This window comes from Passer montanus, unplaced genomic scaffold (genome assembly GCF_014805655.1).
Source record: "Passer montanus isolate IOZ18808 unplaced genomic scaffold, ASM1480565v1 scaffold24, whole genome shotgun sequence".
NCBI classification, from domain to species: Eukaryota; Metazoa; Chordata; class Aves; order Passeriformes; family Passeridae; genus Passer; species Passer montanus.
In genome coordinates, this window is record NW_024367037.1 from 5,182,528 (window position 1) to 5,200,108 (window position 17,581).

Consider the following 17,581-nt stretch of genomic DNA (forward strand, 5'->3'; position numbering starts at 1 on the left):
TGTGCACGTGGTTCCTTAAACAGATCTTTAAAAGGTTAACTCTGGCTCTTATGAAAATAACTAGAAATACTTACATGATTTACAAGTTAAAAATTACATATATGTCTTGAGATTTTCCCCAACAACACTTCCCTTTTTCCACAAGTTAATTTTATGACTTTCACTGTAATATTCTTCTAGCATTTCATACCCCTAAAGTATTTCCAAAGGAGAAGTCTACATCTCTAGCTGACAGGACAGAAGTGAGAGAGTACTTCTAATAATGCATCTACTTCTAATGGGCTGAATTTTGAATTAAAAAAGTCTTTTAAAGTTTCATGATTAGTCGCTTGATCATGTAACACATGCATTAATAAATATAACTTGACTTTCATCACCTTTTCTTAAAAAATATGCTAAATTTCTTTCACATAAGTTCCCTAGCTATATAGTTTTGTATTGTGATAATTTAATCTCTCAAATGTTTTTCTATAAAGATTTCTCTTTGTGATTTTCTTTTTCAGACAAAAAGGCTGAACAGGTACAAATGAACATCATAGCATTTGAGAGATCTTCAAATGGCAAATATCATAAAGGCCCATGAAACACAAACTTTAAACATAATTTTTCTGAAAAAAAGAGGTATTACTAAAAAAAGTGGTAAACAGTAATACAGTAAAAACTCAGGATGCAGGACACTAAACATCTAGAGTAGCAGCAGATTGTCAAAACAAGAGTTTAAGTAAACCAGAGGGAGTGAATCTGCTTTTCTATCTCCAAGAATTCAGAACAAATCACTGAAGTCATGGGAGCCCTGTGCAGAATTAAAAGGGAATATAGTCCTGAGATTTTTTAACTTCCAACACTAGTGGGGATTTTAACCCATGATAAGTGAGAAAAGCAATCCTCCTGAAAATACAGAGTCACGCTATATATCACAATACATTTATGAAAGAGGAGCAAGGGGTTGTGGTAAGTGCAGCTTGTTAACTGTTAAAGCAGCTTCCTGACCCCTTTCTCACTAAACTAACTGCAATCTTTCCTTTTGACTCCACTAGGTACACAAATTGGCTGTAGAATCACTTGCATTCACATTACTTGATGTGTAGTAACTATTACACAGAAAACAAATATCTAACACTGAGAACAATAAATCAAGAAGAGCAAAGGAAATTCCAGAATTATTGTTTTTATGCAAATACTAATTGACTGAAGTTGTACAATCTATATTTCCTACGTAATGGATAAATAAATCCTTAAAACCCTCCAAACATCTAGAGTTATATTTCACTATATTTTCTAAGTGCAATCTGGCTAAGTTAATACAGCAGTATTAACTTCAACTCTGCAATGCCCTGATTGTTTCTTACTGTTTGCTTTCTTACAGTGCCAAGTTAAACCTCCTAATATTTGGTTAACGTAAGTTTTCTAGATCTAAGGAGCTACATACTTTGTACACTGTATGTAAATCACAGAATCACAGAATGGTTGACATTGGAAAGGATCTCTGGAGATCATCTAGTCCAACCCCGTACTACAGCAGGTTCAACCACAGCAGGTTGCACAGAATTAAGTCCAGGTGGGTTTCAAATATCTCCCGAGAAGAAGACTCCAGAACCTCTCTGGGCAGCTTGTTCCAATGGTCAGTCACCTTTCATCTCAGCAGAGATGCTTTCCTTCATATTCAAATGGGAATCACATGTTTCAGTGTGTACCCATTGCCCCTTATCCTGTTGCTGAGCACCACTGAAAAGTGTCTGGCTCCATCCTCTTGATATCCATATTTGAGGTATTTCTCATTGATAAGACCGCCTCTCAGTCTTCTCCAGGCTGACTGGTCCCAGCTCTCTCAGGCTTTCCTCATAAAAGAGATGCTCCAGGCCCTTCCTCATCTTCACAGCACTTAGCTGGACCCTCCCCACTAACTCCTGGTCTTTCTTGAACTGGTGAGCCCAGAACTGGACACAGCATTTCAGATGTGGCCTCACTAGGGTTGATCCTCTAGGGAAGATCACCTTCCTCAGCTTGCTGGGATTGTTCTCCCTGTACCCATGGCCTTCTTAGCCCTCAGGTCACACTGCTGCCTCATGGATAGCCTGTTGTGCCCCAGGAGCCACAGGTCCTTCTACTGGTGCACAGCATGATTCCTCCCTGTGCAGGACTCTCTATTTGCCCTTGTTGAGCTTAGATGAGACTCCTCTCTGCCCAACTCTCTGCCCAGCCCAGGTCCCACTAACTGGCAGCACACCACGGTGGTGTATCAGCCTCTCCTCCCAGTTTTTTATCATCAGCAAACCTGCTGAGGTCACTTTCCCTTCATCCAGGTTATTAACAAATAAATGGAAAAAGACTGGGCCCAGTACTGACCTTGGGGCAACACTTCTAGATACAGGCCTTTAACCAGACTCTGTGCCACTGATCACAACCCTCTGAGCTCAGAGAACCCACCCTCCTTAGCTCACCTGTGACAATGTCACGGGACATAGTGTCAAAAGCCTTGTTGAAGTCATGGTAGGCAACACCCACTGATCTTCCTGCATCTACCCTGCCAGTCCTGCCATCACAGAAAGCTCTCTTGCTGGTCAAGCATGATTTTCCCTTGGCGAATCCCTGTTGACTGCTAATAACCTTATTTTCCTTCACATGCTTAGAGATGACATCCAGGAGGAGCTTTTCCATCACCTTTCCAGGGACTGAAGTGATACTTGCAGTTTCCTGGGTTCCATGCCTTTTTCAAAGATGATGTACTGAGGTATCTGAGTAATAATATCTGCCAATGCTAATTAAATGCTAATTAAGCTGCCTATCTCAGACAAAAAATTTCATCAGTTTTAGATTAGGTATCAGTACTGTCAGCCATGCCTTGTAAGAGTCAAAAATTAACATATTTAAAGCATACTGAAGTTCACTAATATATGTAGTCATCAGAACCATAATCTATTAAAACATAACAAATTGATGAATATAACTCTCAACTAAAAATGCAATCAAACTTAACATCATTACATGCACAAACCACAATAATCTAAGCATGTGTAAAACTTCTTTTGATAAGCATTCAAAAGCATTTACCTCAACCACTACAGTGAAAACTTATATGCTGTTCCCTAACTTAAATAATTCTCAAGAGAAAGCTAACTGATGATATGCTTATTTTTTGTCTGTTCATAGAGCTCAGCAGGGGGAGCATAGAGCCTACTGCAAAAATTCATTTTATGAGAATCACTTTTAAGAGTGGCTAAACATGAATTATGATAGGCACAGAAGTTATTACTGAAATTCTAAGTCTACCAGAGGAAAACATGTTTGAACAAAATGGACAAACAAGAAAACAAATGCTTCTTCACTCATAATTTGCTGATGTAATCCTGACAGCTAATTTTCAAACCTTCCAGAAGCACAACAACATCCTAAATAAATGAATCCCAAAACTCCTGGCTTAAAGTCACTGATGCTGAAATATCCCCATACTCATATCCCTATACTCAAAAGTGTTATTTTTGCAAAATGGTACAGATTCTACAATGACAAAGCCACTATTTATATTCTAGTCTAAAAGTATTCATGTGTTTTGAATTTTTGGCCACGTAAATTAAAATTTTCTAAGTCTGTTTCTGCCTACATTCATGAGTATAATTTCTTCAGATTTTAAGTGGGTTTGGTTAGTTGTAATTAAACTGTCATACTGTATTAATATTTTAAGCACAATACAGAGAAGAAACAGAAGCTAAGCATTTTTCTGTGGCAATTAGAACAATGGAATTGTAGGCAATAATGGAAAGTGTGGTATAAACAAATGTCATGTCTCTTACCATGAAGAATAAATAAAGAGAAGAGATACAGAATAGAGAGAGAGTACTAAGCAGTTGCTTCCATCATAATAATGGAACCTTATGCTGTTCTTTTCTCCTTAAATCTTCCCAACGTTTTTCACGTAACCAAGCACAATCTGGAAAGGTGGAAAAGTAAGTTCACCATGAGAGGATCTGCAGATTAAAGTTTCTCTCTACTTCACATATTTACTATCTACATATGTTGAGTTCCGTTTGGGTTGTATTTCACGGATTTCAATATCAGATACAACCAATTTGTGCCCAAATGTCACCCCTGCACATCCAACCTAATTTCTCAGCATTCAGCAGAGCTCTTTTCATAATTGTTTGTTTTGACAATTGGATTTCAATATCAGATATAACTAATTTGTGCCCAAATTCACCCCTGCACATCCAACCTACTTTCTCAGCATTCAGCAGAGCTCTTTTCATAATTGTTTGTTTTGACAATACCAATGGACTAAGTACTATACAAATACCAAACAGAAAGATGATCCTTAATTTTAAGAAATTATAAACAGAAGACAATATTTGGCCACACCCAGAGGGCAGAGTACAGAAAAACAAGACAGTATTTTTCAGTACCATAGACTGTAGTCTCAATAAAACCAGCAGCTAAACTCTTGTCAAGTTTTTGTAAAGCAGCACTGGAGAATTCAAAGTGGGATACCAGCAAAAAAATAATTTTCTGGGGAACTCTTCCGCAGTGTTAAAGACAAGAAGAGAGAAACAACACCAATGTTGTTTTTTATAACTCAGCCAGCAGGCACTAAAGGTAGCCTGGAAGCAGACACTGATACCTCTCTGCTGTCTGGGCAATGGCACAGTGCCTAGAGAAAGTAAAGAGAAAGGTTTGGTTGGACGTGATTAAAAATTGGGAAGCAACAGGGACACAGACACTTGCCTTTTATACTGCTATCACCACAAGACAGTGTTTTTGCAAACTTGCAAATTGCAAAAAAAAATGCAATTACATGTTAAGACACAAGATGACAAATTTTCACACTATGGGTACATCCTGTAGAAATACAATGTGGAATGTGAAAAACTGTAAAGTCAGAAGATGTAGAGAGGAATGAGAATCAAACATGATGCTTAGACAATAGCCTTGGAACTAGGTAATATGGCAAAAAGCAGCTAAGAAAGGAGGGGAAGACTGTGAGCTCTGCTGTGTCTGTGCTATGCTGTGAAGCTCTGTCACTTGAAGACAAGTAAGAAAAACAATTTGGAGAGAAGCTCTTACTGTGGGATTGAACTCAGGGTACCACCACCACTATCACAAAAAGGTATTTATACTCTACAAAAAAATTCAGTCAACAGATTGATTACCAAATAACAACATTCCTCTATCATCAACTTTACAGCATAGCTAAATTACTTTTTCATTTAAACTTGTTATTTACTTACTCTGTTATTAAGCACATATAGATGTAACTAACTGCAACATAAACAATTAAGCTGATACATAAAAAAGCCTACATGAAATCAAGAATACACTTTTTTCAGCCCAGCCAAAGTGTCTCTATACCTCTGCACCCAGCAAGAGCAACAGGAGGAGTTGAAGGCCTCCAGAAGAATGCCATGACCCAGCTGCCACTGCTGAAACTTGGTGGGATGAATCCATGAGTGGTGTGTGGCTACAGGCTGCTCAGAAGGGACAGGACAGGAAGGAGGGTCAGAGGGGTTCCTCTGTACAATAGATGGATACAGCGCAATCCTGAAATCCCTGAAAGACAGCCATGAGCAGGTAGAAAGTCTGTAGGCAGGAATCAGAGACTGAGGCAATAAAAGGAACCCCATGGTCAGTATCTACTACAGGCCTCCTGATCAAGGGGAGCCTCCTGACAAAACCTTGCTCCAGCTGCAGGAGGCGTTGTGCTGGAAGCTCTTGTCCTGCTGGGGAACTTCAACCATCTTGACATTTGTCAGAGAAGCAGCACGGTGAGCTATAGGGAATCCAGGAGACTCCTGGAATGAATGGAAAATAACTTCTCAAGGCAGGTGACAAACAGCCCCAACAGAGGGAATGTGACACTGGACATGGTGGTCAGCAAGCCATGTTAGCCTGACTAACCCAGTGGCCTTCTATGATGCAGTGACTACATCAGTGAAATGGCTTTGCATGTTATTTCTCTGCACTGCTGCAAAGCCTTTGCTGCAGTTCCCCACAAGGTCTTTGTCTACAAATTGGAGAGATTTGATGGGTGGACTGTTTGATGGATAAGGAATTGGTTGGATAGTTGCATCCAGAGCAATGGATAATGATGTCTCAATGTCCCAATGGATAACGATGATGTCCCTCAGGAGGCTGTGCTGGGGCCAGTGAGATTCAATGTATTCATTAATGACACAGATGAAGGGACTGAGTGCACCCTCAGCGAGTCTGCAGATGACACCAAGCTGGCTGGTGTGGCTGACAAGCCTGAGGGATGGGATAACATCCAGAGGGACCTGGCCAAGCTCAAGAAGTAGGCCCATGGAAACTCATGAAGTTCAGTGAAGCTGAGTGCAAGGTGCTGCACCTGGGTCAGGCACCCCCAGTACTAGCACAGCCTGGGGGATGAAGAGATGGAGAGCAGCCCTGGCAGGCAGGGCTTGGGGTGCCAGGTAAAGGTTGAGAGGCTGGACATGAGCCTGCAATGTGTGCTTGTGATCCAGAAAGCCAAATGTGTCCTGGGCTGCATCGAAAGCAGTGTGGTCAGCAGGCTGAGGGTGGGAATTCTGCTCCTCTGTTCTGCTCTCCTGAGACTCCACTTGGAGTACTTCATCCAGCTCTGGGGTCCCCAGCACAGGGAAGATATCAACCTGTTGGAGCAAGTCCAGAGGAAGCCACCAAGATCATTAGAGGATGGAGCACCTCTTCTATGCAGAAAGGCTGAGAGAGTTCTCACATGCAGAAGAGAAGGCTCCAAGAAGACCTTACAGCAGCCTTCCAGTACCTAAAGGGGGCCTACAAGAAAGATGGAGAAGGACTATTTACAGGGCATGCAGTGACAGGACAAGGGGGAATGATTTTGAACTGAGAGTAGGTTTAGACTGGATATTAGGAAGAAATTCTACTGTGAGGGCAGTGAAGCACTGGAACAGGTTGCCCAGAGAAGCTGTGGATTCCCCAGTCCTGGAAGAGTTCAAAGGGCTGGATAGAGCCCTGAGCAACCTGATGTAGTTGAAGACGGCCCAGGATGGTTGGACTAGATGATCACTTCAAACTATTCTGCAATTCTTTTAGCTGCCAGAATTTAAAAAAAAAAAAAAAAAACACCAAAAAAAAACCAAACAAAAACCAATCACAAACAAACCAAAAAAGTCCTTGAAAAAACCTGGACATTACCATGATTCTGGATTACCTAAAGAGAATCTTTGAGAACACTTTCAGTATGGGGACAAGTATTTTTGATCTTTTATAGTACATCTGTCTGAGATGGAGTTAACATTCCTTGCAGCAGCTGGGTTTTGTATTTGTGATTAAAACTGTTGATAACACACCCTTGTTTTGGCTATTGTAGAATAGCATGGATTTCACTTTTTCATGTCCTGCTCCCCTGCTTATCCCAGTGAATGGGCTGAGGGTGGGCAAGAGACTGGGACAGGACACAGCTGGGACATTTGACATAAAGTGATCCAAGCAATACACCATACCATATAATACCATGCAAAGCAAAAACCCTCAGGGACAGGGGGAGGGCAGGAAGGATGTTCATGGCTACACCATTTCTTTTCCCAAGCATGATTAAGCATGTTGAAGCTTTTTTACGTTTTGCCAGAAGTGGCTGACATCTGCCTGCTGATGGGAAGAGTGAATAAATTTCCTTTTCTGCACGTAGCTCTTGCTTTCTGGGCTGGCATTATCTTCATCCACAAGTCTTCTTGCCTTCCATTATCTCTGCCTTGAAAGAGGGCAGGTGAGTGAGTGGCTGTGAGGCTTTTGTCTGAGCCCAACACACCACAACTTTAAAAAATATTTGCCTTTTGACTACCTAATGTTTGAAATAGTCAGTCGTTAAATACAAAGATCTGTATGTATTCTGCAGCAAGTTTGCTTCTCCAGTGTGGCAGAAAAGCAGATACAAATTCAAAGACTGTGACAAAATTTTGTTTGTAACAAATTGTTTCACAGCTGGATACAAATTACAAATATGTATTTTTGTGCTACTGCTGTTTATTCAACAATCTCTTTGACGCTGGAAACTTCTCTAAAACTATTTTTTATAGTAAAAAGAATATAAGTAACTGTAAGATTGTCAGTGTGATTTGAGAAAAAGCAAAGAAAGTTTTCATTTTCAAGTTCTCAGCTTGCCAGCTAATCAGGCAGACAGACATACAAGTCCTTGTTGTTAAAGTACAATCATCATGTGTCTAGTTCTGAAAGACCTCTGGAAGACAAAGATACAGGAAGATTGTTCTAATGTGACAGAAAATTTAAATTGAGACTTCTGCATCTTTCCATGTTAGTGAAGCTCAGAAATTTTCACAAAATAAGAATCAAGGTAAAAATCAAGCTGAGCATATTATTTCATTGTACCCATTATAACTGGCACTTCAGAAGATAAACCCAAATATTGCAGAAAGAGAAAACATGCTATCAAGGAAACAGTATTAAATTCATACACAAAATCACGTTGAAAGTCTCTTAGCAAACTGATTGTGGGCTGACAATTGATCAAATATTTCCCAGAATTCTAACCTGAAAAAACAAATTAAACTAAAATTTTCAGTACAGATAACTAGACATAAACTTTCAAATAATTAAGGAAAGACACATGACAAAGAAATCAGTGTGCAAATTGCAACTGAAATAAGCAATATGACTGGCCATTTCATCCATGAAAACTTTTAAGTCTTTCCTTCCCCCACTTACAAGACTTAGAGCAAAGGCATTCACCCACAGAACTCAAACTCTTTTAGAGACAGCAAAAATATTTAGGATTATTTCTTACACATTCACCCACAGAACTCAAAATAAACTCTTTTAGAGACAGCAAAAATATTTAGGATTATTTCTTACAAAGCTCTGGATGTTAGGAAAAGAAAATTATTTCATTCTCAGAGAGTCAGTTGACCAAAATGAGAAATCCTAAGAGAATAAAAAAATATTTCTATCAGAAGAAAGCAGTAAGGACAGAAAGTGTTATATACATATATAGCAGACTTTCTTACCAGAATACATTTCACTGTGTGGATTGCACTAGGGTCCTTGTTGTTAGCTGCCCAGTGAAGTGGGATTTTTCCTTCAATATCAGGAATTCCAATATTTGAATCATGTTTGATGAGAAGTTTCACATGCTCTGGGTTATTGTAGTAGGCACTCCAATGCAGTGCAGTTTGCTGTAATACAATTTTCACAAGTTTTTTTAAAACATTGAAAAATTGTTGAAACATGAAAATTAAAGTTGGCTAAAACCAGCTTTGAATAACAGGCAAATAAGCAAGCATTTGTTACACTTCAATAAAGAGGACTGACAGAAAACTCAGCACATGTACCTGGGGTGGCTGACAACTGGAAATCTATGAAAATAGGCTTTAAACAAAGCTGAACAACGGCCCATTTAGTAAAAGCAGATCATCACACATCTACTGAGGTCTGAGTCAAGTCTAAGCTGCACCACCTTATACAAGATCCAAAATGAGAAGCCCTTATGCTTGGAGCATAAGTATCTCTGCTAGGAGACTAACTGCTTTTTATGAAGATTTGTTGGACTATGGCAAGAGAAAAATGTGCATGCCACTTACTCTGCCCTGATGGCTATTTGGTGCAGCAGCTCAGACCCAGAGAAAATATCAGTGCTTAGTATTAAGCAAGGACATCAAAGCTGGAATGATGACCTGAACCAGGCCTCAGCCCCAGAGCTGCACTATAGAACAACTGCAGTGATTAGTGTGGTCCCTCTTAGATTTCAGATTCTGTTGGGATAACACAATTGATGGAGACTACTCTCCCCTAGGGGAAGGTGACACTGTATGCTGAACTAAGCATCTTGAACTAAGGTTTTGACTTTACTGTCTGTGATAACTCAGAACGCTGAGGTTGAATATTAGTGAATCTAATGCCCAATGACCCATGGCAGTCCAATAAAACATCAAAAGGCAATCCATGTTCCTATTGCAAATTCCTGATTGCCAACAGCTTTTGCACAGGCCTTATCAATGTTCACAACTACAGAAGCAAACCAATGTGTGGGGGTTTCTTAACCAGGAAAACATTGGCATATTAACAAGTATGTAATTTACCAGACATACCTCTCCCAACTGCCAAGTAACAGAGAGTTATAAGATAAAGAATGATTTTTTTTCCCCAGCTCTCCTGTCCCCTCACCTCTACTAAACATTAGCCGGCACTTCAATTGTAAACAGAGAAATAACTCCTGCAGGACATTTGTGTATAGAAGTACAACACCCTGCATTAGCATCCTTAAACAGTGACATGGAATGTGTAAGTTCACCATCATATCCTTAACTTCTCTGTGAAAGAACAAGGCAAAAAGGAGCCTATTTGTGTTCGTTGCTGCCAGCTGTTAGCTTAGTACCACAGCAAGAACAATGAGATAGCACAGCCTTTTTTTCTACTTGTCACTCGCTGAAGAAGGGCTCCACAAAGTGCCACCCCAGCTTTGTACCAGTAAAAATTTGCACTAAATTAGTGTTATTTATTAAATGGAGCTGACCAGTATTCCTGGAAACTGACAGTTGCAATGAAGGCAGAAAGTTTTGGTTACCAGAAGGCCAACGTAGCCTTGGTTCACTGACTTCTCTCACCTACAAGCACTTTCAGCCAGTTACCGACATGGAAGCAGATGCAAAGGACACTTGTTCTCCCTCATGTTCAGGAATTATATTGACAATTTTGATGTGCACAGTTGCAGCAAGGAAAACGAAAAAGGCCAACAGTGTCAAATAGGTCAGACTCTCTGCCTGAGATCATCTTTCACCAACCTGAATTCCATTTTTGCTACTGCAACTATTCATGACATGAACCAGGAGAAAAGTGCTCCATGTTTTGTGGGGAATCTGGTGACTTCAAATACTGGCTTGGAAATCTGCTGAACAGGCAAGGTTGCTAAATGGTTTTGGCTGGTTTATGCATACCTTTGTTAATTAATTAGCATGGTCATGAAGTCAGCATGACCTCTCCAGAATGACTGCTGTAATTATAGGCAGTTTTCTAGTGACTCCTATCATTAAAAGATTCTAAATGTGAGGTTTTTCAAAGGCAGCATGTGCTTATGTTGCTTTTCTATCCAGACTCTAACAAGAATCACAATGTTACAGAAATACTTGGATGGTTTTTTAATCCTCTATTGTTGTAACTACTCTCAAGAAGAATGTCAGTGGAGCTATGCAATGAACTTTGACATCATTAATATTAGGAAAATATTAGTATTTCTACTTTGAAGACCTAGAAAAAGCTTATGACAAATAATTTTTTGCACAAAACTGCTTGAAATAAATCCAATTTCTAAAGTTGCTACAAATCTTAAAATAAGCAGTTGTCTTAAAATAAGCAGTACTTTTACCTTGTTTCTGTCCTGGGTATCCACTTCTCCAGGTGCCATATGTTTTAACAACAAAGCTAAACATTTTGGACTTTTGTGACGTGTAGTTAAATGTAATGGTGTCATATCCTCCAAGTCCTTCTGCATCCAGTTCCCTCTACGAGCCAGTAAAAGTTTCATGAAGCGGTAATTTCCCTGGGTAAAGAAAAATATCAGAAATTTATGTGAGTTTATCAAACCAGATTATGATAGTTAGTGATATATATATATTTATTGCATTACAATGCCTAAAAAAGCTTCAAACAAAACAGCTCAAAGCTTTGGAAACATCTAATGAAGATATTTTTTTTTGTTAACATGAACTCTTAAGTTTTAGGTCTCTCATGCTACTTGGTTTTAGATATTTATATTCCATTAGCAGAATAAGACAGGGTTCATTAATACCGAAAATTCTGCAATATGATCAGAGTTTCTTGACTGTTTAACCTCAGTAAAAATCATGTAAAAACTGAAATAAGATCATTACATGCTGGTTTCAGCAAGGTAAACAGTTATCAGATGGGGAATAAAGCTAAACATGAAGAAAGAATACAATTTCCAAAACGAAAGTAAGAAAAACAACCGGGAATTATTCAGAAAGATAAAATGTACTCATCTGAATACACAGCAAATATATGCAAACATGATTGTTTCTTACATATCTAAATTGAGAACTGTATGAGTCTTGGTCTACAATATATACAATAAATGGAACAGCTAGCTTTACAACACATTGAAAATACTTCACACTAGGACTTTCACTAGGTTTTCACTATGTCTTCAAAAGAAATAACATAGAAATGCTTCTTTGATATAAATATAATGATATAATAAATGAGGGTGGATCTCAAAAAAAAGTCTGGTTTTATTTCTCAAATCACTGAAGAAGCCAGAGAAAAATTCAAGACATGAACATGCAGTCATGAAGAAGCTGTACTGATTTAGTAGTACAGGCAGCCTTAACTTGCTACTACCCTTGCTGGAAAGTTATTTTCCATATAGAAGAGATGCTACACACAACATTTTCATGCTTCCACTTCCCAGAGTCTATGGGTTTATCAAAGCACCTTCAGCAGTTGCAATCGAGGACCAGCAACTGCTGGACCAATAACTCATCAAAGCAAAACATCTGCACCTGCCTTCAGTCATCATGATTTAAACACACCAGCTCTTTTCACACTGTAACTTTTAACCTTTCCTAAAGTGAAAGGAGTGTGTTGTCTTCTAATTTTGCACGCTGTCTTCCCATTTTCCCCCAAGATACTAGTTTTGGCCTATTTCCCATATAGATCATTAACTGCAACTATAATGAAAATAGAAAGCTCCAAAGAGAAGATAAATTGTACTAATTCTCCCCCACTCAGGGAAAAGCTGGAGCATTTGATGAAGCTTTATCAGACAATGTACACAGGAAAGGTGACACTCAAATCAATAGAAGTCATGTCTTTGGATTCTTCTGCTTATGAAACTACCTGCAAATTAACATACTTCAGTCTGCTACAATTCTTTTATAAATTCTGCATGTTAACTTAGTCCCCTTAGGCTGTCTTTGGAAAAACAATTTAAAAAGGCAACCAAGTAGACAAGGGCAAGCAGTGCTAATGAACAGGGGCACTTTGGTATCTCATAAGGCTTGGAATTGCAAATGCTTTTGTCAGCAGAATGGTAGGATGGAGACAGGCCAAAGGATTCCAGAGCCTCCACAGTGTGCAGTGCCAGGGCATAAAAAATATTTAAATGTCATTTTTCAATGCAGCCATAAACATTGGAAGGGTATACTTTACAAAAATTACTGTTCTGTTTTTTGTCCAATAGCAATTGAAGACTTGAGCTTTACGGATGCAGAATGGATTTCACTAGGTACGGCCGAAATAAATGAACATAACTTTGTTTCTTGCTACACTATTTTATTTTAAAATACAAATCAGGGAAAGCAAATCATGAATGAGCTCAGACAAAATTATCTCGTTCTGCTCCTACCTTTTATTGTTACTTGTCCTTGCTTGTCAGTGACAGCTTACAAGAAAAGTCTGCCACAGAACCTGCCACAGACCTGCCTGAACACGCAAACTTCCCTTGCCAGAGACAGCATGGCTACTACAGCATTGCCAGTGAGAAGTGACAAAATACACCTTTTTCTTCTGCTGGGTGTCAGGGAAAGCATAACCTCAGGATTTTGTCCCGTTAGTACACAGACACATATCAAGGCATACCCCGAAGTGCAGGGGCAGGGCAGCATGATGTCTGCAGAGCTCCTGAACCACAGAGAACACACTCAGAATAAATTAATGATAAATTTGGGGTAGAGCTAGGGATGAGAATACTCCTCATTATTACCATTACACTGTATAGACAAATATGAGAAAAATTTACAAAACTCATTAAAAAAGAAAAATTAAAACTAGCAAAAAAATCTCAGTGTATCATGATGTGGTTGGCAATTAGACTGGAGGAAGAAAATATTAAATAACTTGAGAGAATATTAGTCTTGGAAGAAATATAGCTGCTTTTCTCCATCACAGAGGATAATACATTTAGGTTGTTTTCAATATTTCCTGCACACAGCGCATGCATACCCACGAGAGAAAAAAAATTGTTTTTGTCTTGTTGATGGGTACTTATTGGAAGATTTACAAGTATATTCTGCTTTTTGAATGAATTCCACTGTAAAGAAGACTGAAAGTTAAAATAATGCATAAAACTAAGGAAACATGTCCTTTTATTATTAGAATTTCTCTCCCTATACTGTATTTTATATTTGCTATTACACATTTTTCCATCAGTTACTACTACATTATTCTCTTGCATGCTTAGCCAACAAATCCCTCTCCTTAGCAAATGAATTTGGAATAAATCCCTTCATTCTGAAACACAAAAGATTCTGTTTCTTCCAAGTGATTTAAGATTTTTTTAACATTACCACAGAAAACACCTGTACTTACATTACTTATTTGAATTATCTTATTCATGCTTTTGCTTCTGACTACTGCTCTTTTCTTTAGTAATACCATGAATTTTACTGTCTTCCTTTCACTTGTTATAAAACAATATTGTACTTTTTAATGACAATGGAAAATGTCTCCACCTTCAATTGATTACTGCTTAAGTTTGTAAGTATAGAATGTATCAGCATGCCTTGAAGGCAGATGTAATTTAGGTCTTATTAGGTGGAGGGAGGGAATGCTTAATTTCAAAAGGCAATTCCTCCATTTTTATAAAGTTTTTGTGTATAAAAAGTCTTCAAGCTGGCTGGGTTTTTACTCCTAAATAATGCACTAGACTGGCCTGAACACTGCTGGGGAGCATGAAGCTCTCTGAGTCAGTCCACGGTCTATTACCATTGACAGTGACTCAAAACTGATTTTACTATCAACAGAAAACATCACAAGCAAAAAGGATTAAATATTTGTACAGAAAACTTGGTTCTTGGCAGCCAAAATTTACCATTCTAATGCTAATTCTTAATATTCCTTTAAATTCTATTAAAATGTTTTAAAAATCAAAATACTTGACTCTGCAAACTACCAGAGTTTCAGAGAACAGCTGTCTTCAACATAATCAGAAGAAATACTTCTGCTATTTCAAAAATTCAGCCACAATTCAGGTACTAACTGCAATAATGTAGAACATGTTTTTTGGTAGACAGTTCAATAAGCAATCACAGCTCTGCCATCAAGTAATGACTTCAAAGAAAGTTTTGGACCCCAAGCTGAACTACTAAGCAGTCAGAAAAACTTTGCTTTCCTGAAAGTTGTAATGGAGAAGAGAGTTACAGAAGAAATATTTTAGTCAGAATCAATGAATTTTCCAGAATTTAGATTACCTCTGAAACTGAAAAAAATATCCCCAAAATTGCAAGTTCAGTCATTAAAAAAAAGCTGTCTAGTATATTCAATATGATTCCACTGCCAGGGCAAGGTTTCAGTGGAAAATCACTGGTAAATTTTTCTACCTAGTTTTCTTGGTCTAGAAGAAAATGTGTTTGTTTATTTCTTTATTTATCTAAAGCAGCTTTTCCAGCCTATTTTCTCTCCCTGCTTGTTGAGGAAGTGTAGTGAGAGAGCAGCTGGGTGGGCATCTGTCAAACAGCCACAGTCAGGCTGTCCCATATGGTCACCGAAGTGAAAGGCTAAAGAAAAAATGAGCTCTATTCAGTGGTGCTATAATTCTAATCACAGGTTGATGCTGAAACTACTGGTTGTGTTACTAGTGCACTAAAAACATTGGCCTCACACTTCACATCGTTCCACTCTGTACAGTCCAGAGTTCTGCTCTGAGTCACTCAGTGCCACTTGCCTCTGTTTCAAACACTTCCTCAGAAGTTAAGTACTTTTCACAGCATATGTTAAGTATTTCACAAGCATACAAACTTGCTTTAAAGAGTACACCTGGGTTCTAGAAACCTTCTGCTGATGTGCAACAGAGGTCTGTGAAAATTTATTTCCATTCTCATCCCACTATTTCTTGGTGAGTTAACCTGGTCATTATATTAAGCTGTGTGCTTCTACACTGACTAATCACTTCTCCTACCCTGTAGTACGGATACATCTCTGACACTAAACTTTTCATATTCAGGTTTTAAAAACACACTGCATAGATAAATACAGCACAACAGAAATAAACACAACACCTTTTATAAGGGGAGAAACTGAGCTGTACAAGGTAAGGCTGAGTCAGAGGAATACGTGCATGTCTCCAAGCACATCAAAAGCACACCCACAGTTAGGCTACCATCACCTCATCATCAGTGGGTTAAAAAGGGACAATGCACATAGAAAAATTGCTTATTTCCCTATTAATTGCTGAGAGCACATTTTCAAAAGCCTTAACAATTCTAATTGTACTTAACACGACTTGCAAGACTGATCCACATAATTTACAATGTAGAGCACATGAGCTGACAACTGTTACAGTACAGCTAGGCTTGATTTTCAGAATACCTACAATGGGCCTGTAAAGATTTAGGGCACTGTAAGGGTTGCTAGAGGAACTGGGGAAAAAGCAGCCCGGCATCTCTATACAACCTCCTGGTAAAAACAGCAGGGGTCATTAAAAAGAATGCCAAACTGTTAAACCGTGAAGATGATACTTTGGCTCCAATCCAAAATTACATACCTGCTTTCCCAGCACTGGGAACAGACTGGCCAAAAGAACACAAACCCTTACAAAGGAGGTGGTTTTCAAGGGCTTTTCACTGCTGACAGTCATAAGCACTGAAGATGCAATCAGGGCATACATTCACAGCAGAACAGAAAGTCTTAGAAATATTTACAGATAAACCACAAATCAGAACTGAAGGTTAAAAGTGACCCTCTGGATTAGTAAATCCATCCTCTAGCACCATAGGGAGCAAGAACATCTAATCCTTTTCAAAAATTCCTAGTGATTTCTTTTAAGTGGAATTATAGTGTTCAGGATTTTTTTCCTCCCAGTTCTCTGTTTCAGACTCAGGCTTTTAGGTTTTTTTTTCTCATTTGGATTTTTTTTTTAAGCCAACACACACACAAGGACACATTTCATTCTTCTACCCATGAAAATACAGTGTGGCTTTTAAAACCTAAACAAGCATTGGAGTTTTTACCCCAGTAACAAAGGATAAGCCCTACATTGCCCTCAAAAAATCATCAGCTCTCTGTACTCATTCTAGTTGGAACTCTTCTGTTTTGAACACAAGTAAGCAGAGATTACAGGGCTACCAGAGGGGGTCCCACAAAGTACCCCACTGAATCCCAGTGACACTTGTCCACTGCTAGTGCATGCATCATATCTTGTCAGATATACCTAAAACTGCATTTCTCCCATAAATGAAGTACATTCTCCAATCATTTAGCACATTACATCCTTCTCAGTCCTGTTTCAAATAATAAATTCATAACACATAGAATAAATCATTACGTTCGTTGTCCATCGTTGTCCCCCCGCTACTCACCCCCTGGGACTTGCATTTTGGACTATAATATTTCTAACAATTTCAATTATTTTCAGTATTCCTATTCTTCTGATATCCTCTTTGACTGACAATCATGCCTGACACTGTGCCACTCTTAAGTATCCTTTAAAAAAATACTACTCATGATTCTAAGTTTGCTTACGAAAAATACTGACTAATATTAGATTCAAGTGCAACTGTCAAGGAATTCTAACACGTCTTCTGATCTTACAGCTCATATTTCAACTTTATCTGTTTTCAGTTCATTATCAAATAATAATTTACCATTCTCTTATATTTTGTGTCCTAAT

General features: G+C 38.5%; 1 protein-coding gene across 2 annotated transcripts in view; it reads right to left on the reverse strand.

The window, feature by feature from the left end:
- Positions 1-17,581, reverse strand: part of INVS (inversin) — an 85,182-nt gene that overhangs the window by 37,394 nt on the left and 30,207 nt on the right. For both annotated transcript variants that reach the window (XR_005627631.1, XM_039711080.1), the window contains exons 4-5: positions 11,324-11,497; positions 8,970-9,137 (exon numbers count right to left, since the gene is read on the reverse strand). Coding sequence is in view for 1 of the 2 variants with exons in the window: in XM_039711080.1 (XP_039567014.1) it covers positions 8,970-9,137; positions 11,324-11,497 (342 nt within the window). In the remaining variant the exon portion in view is untranslated. The remainder of the gene's footprint in view (positions 1-8,969; positions 9,138-11,323; positions 11,498-17,581) is intronic.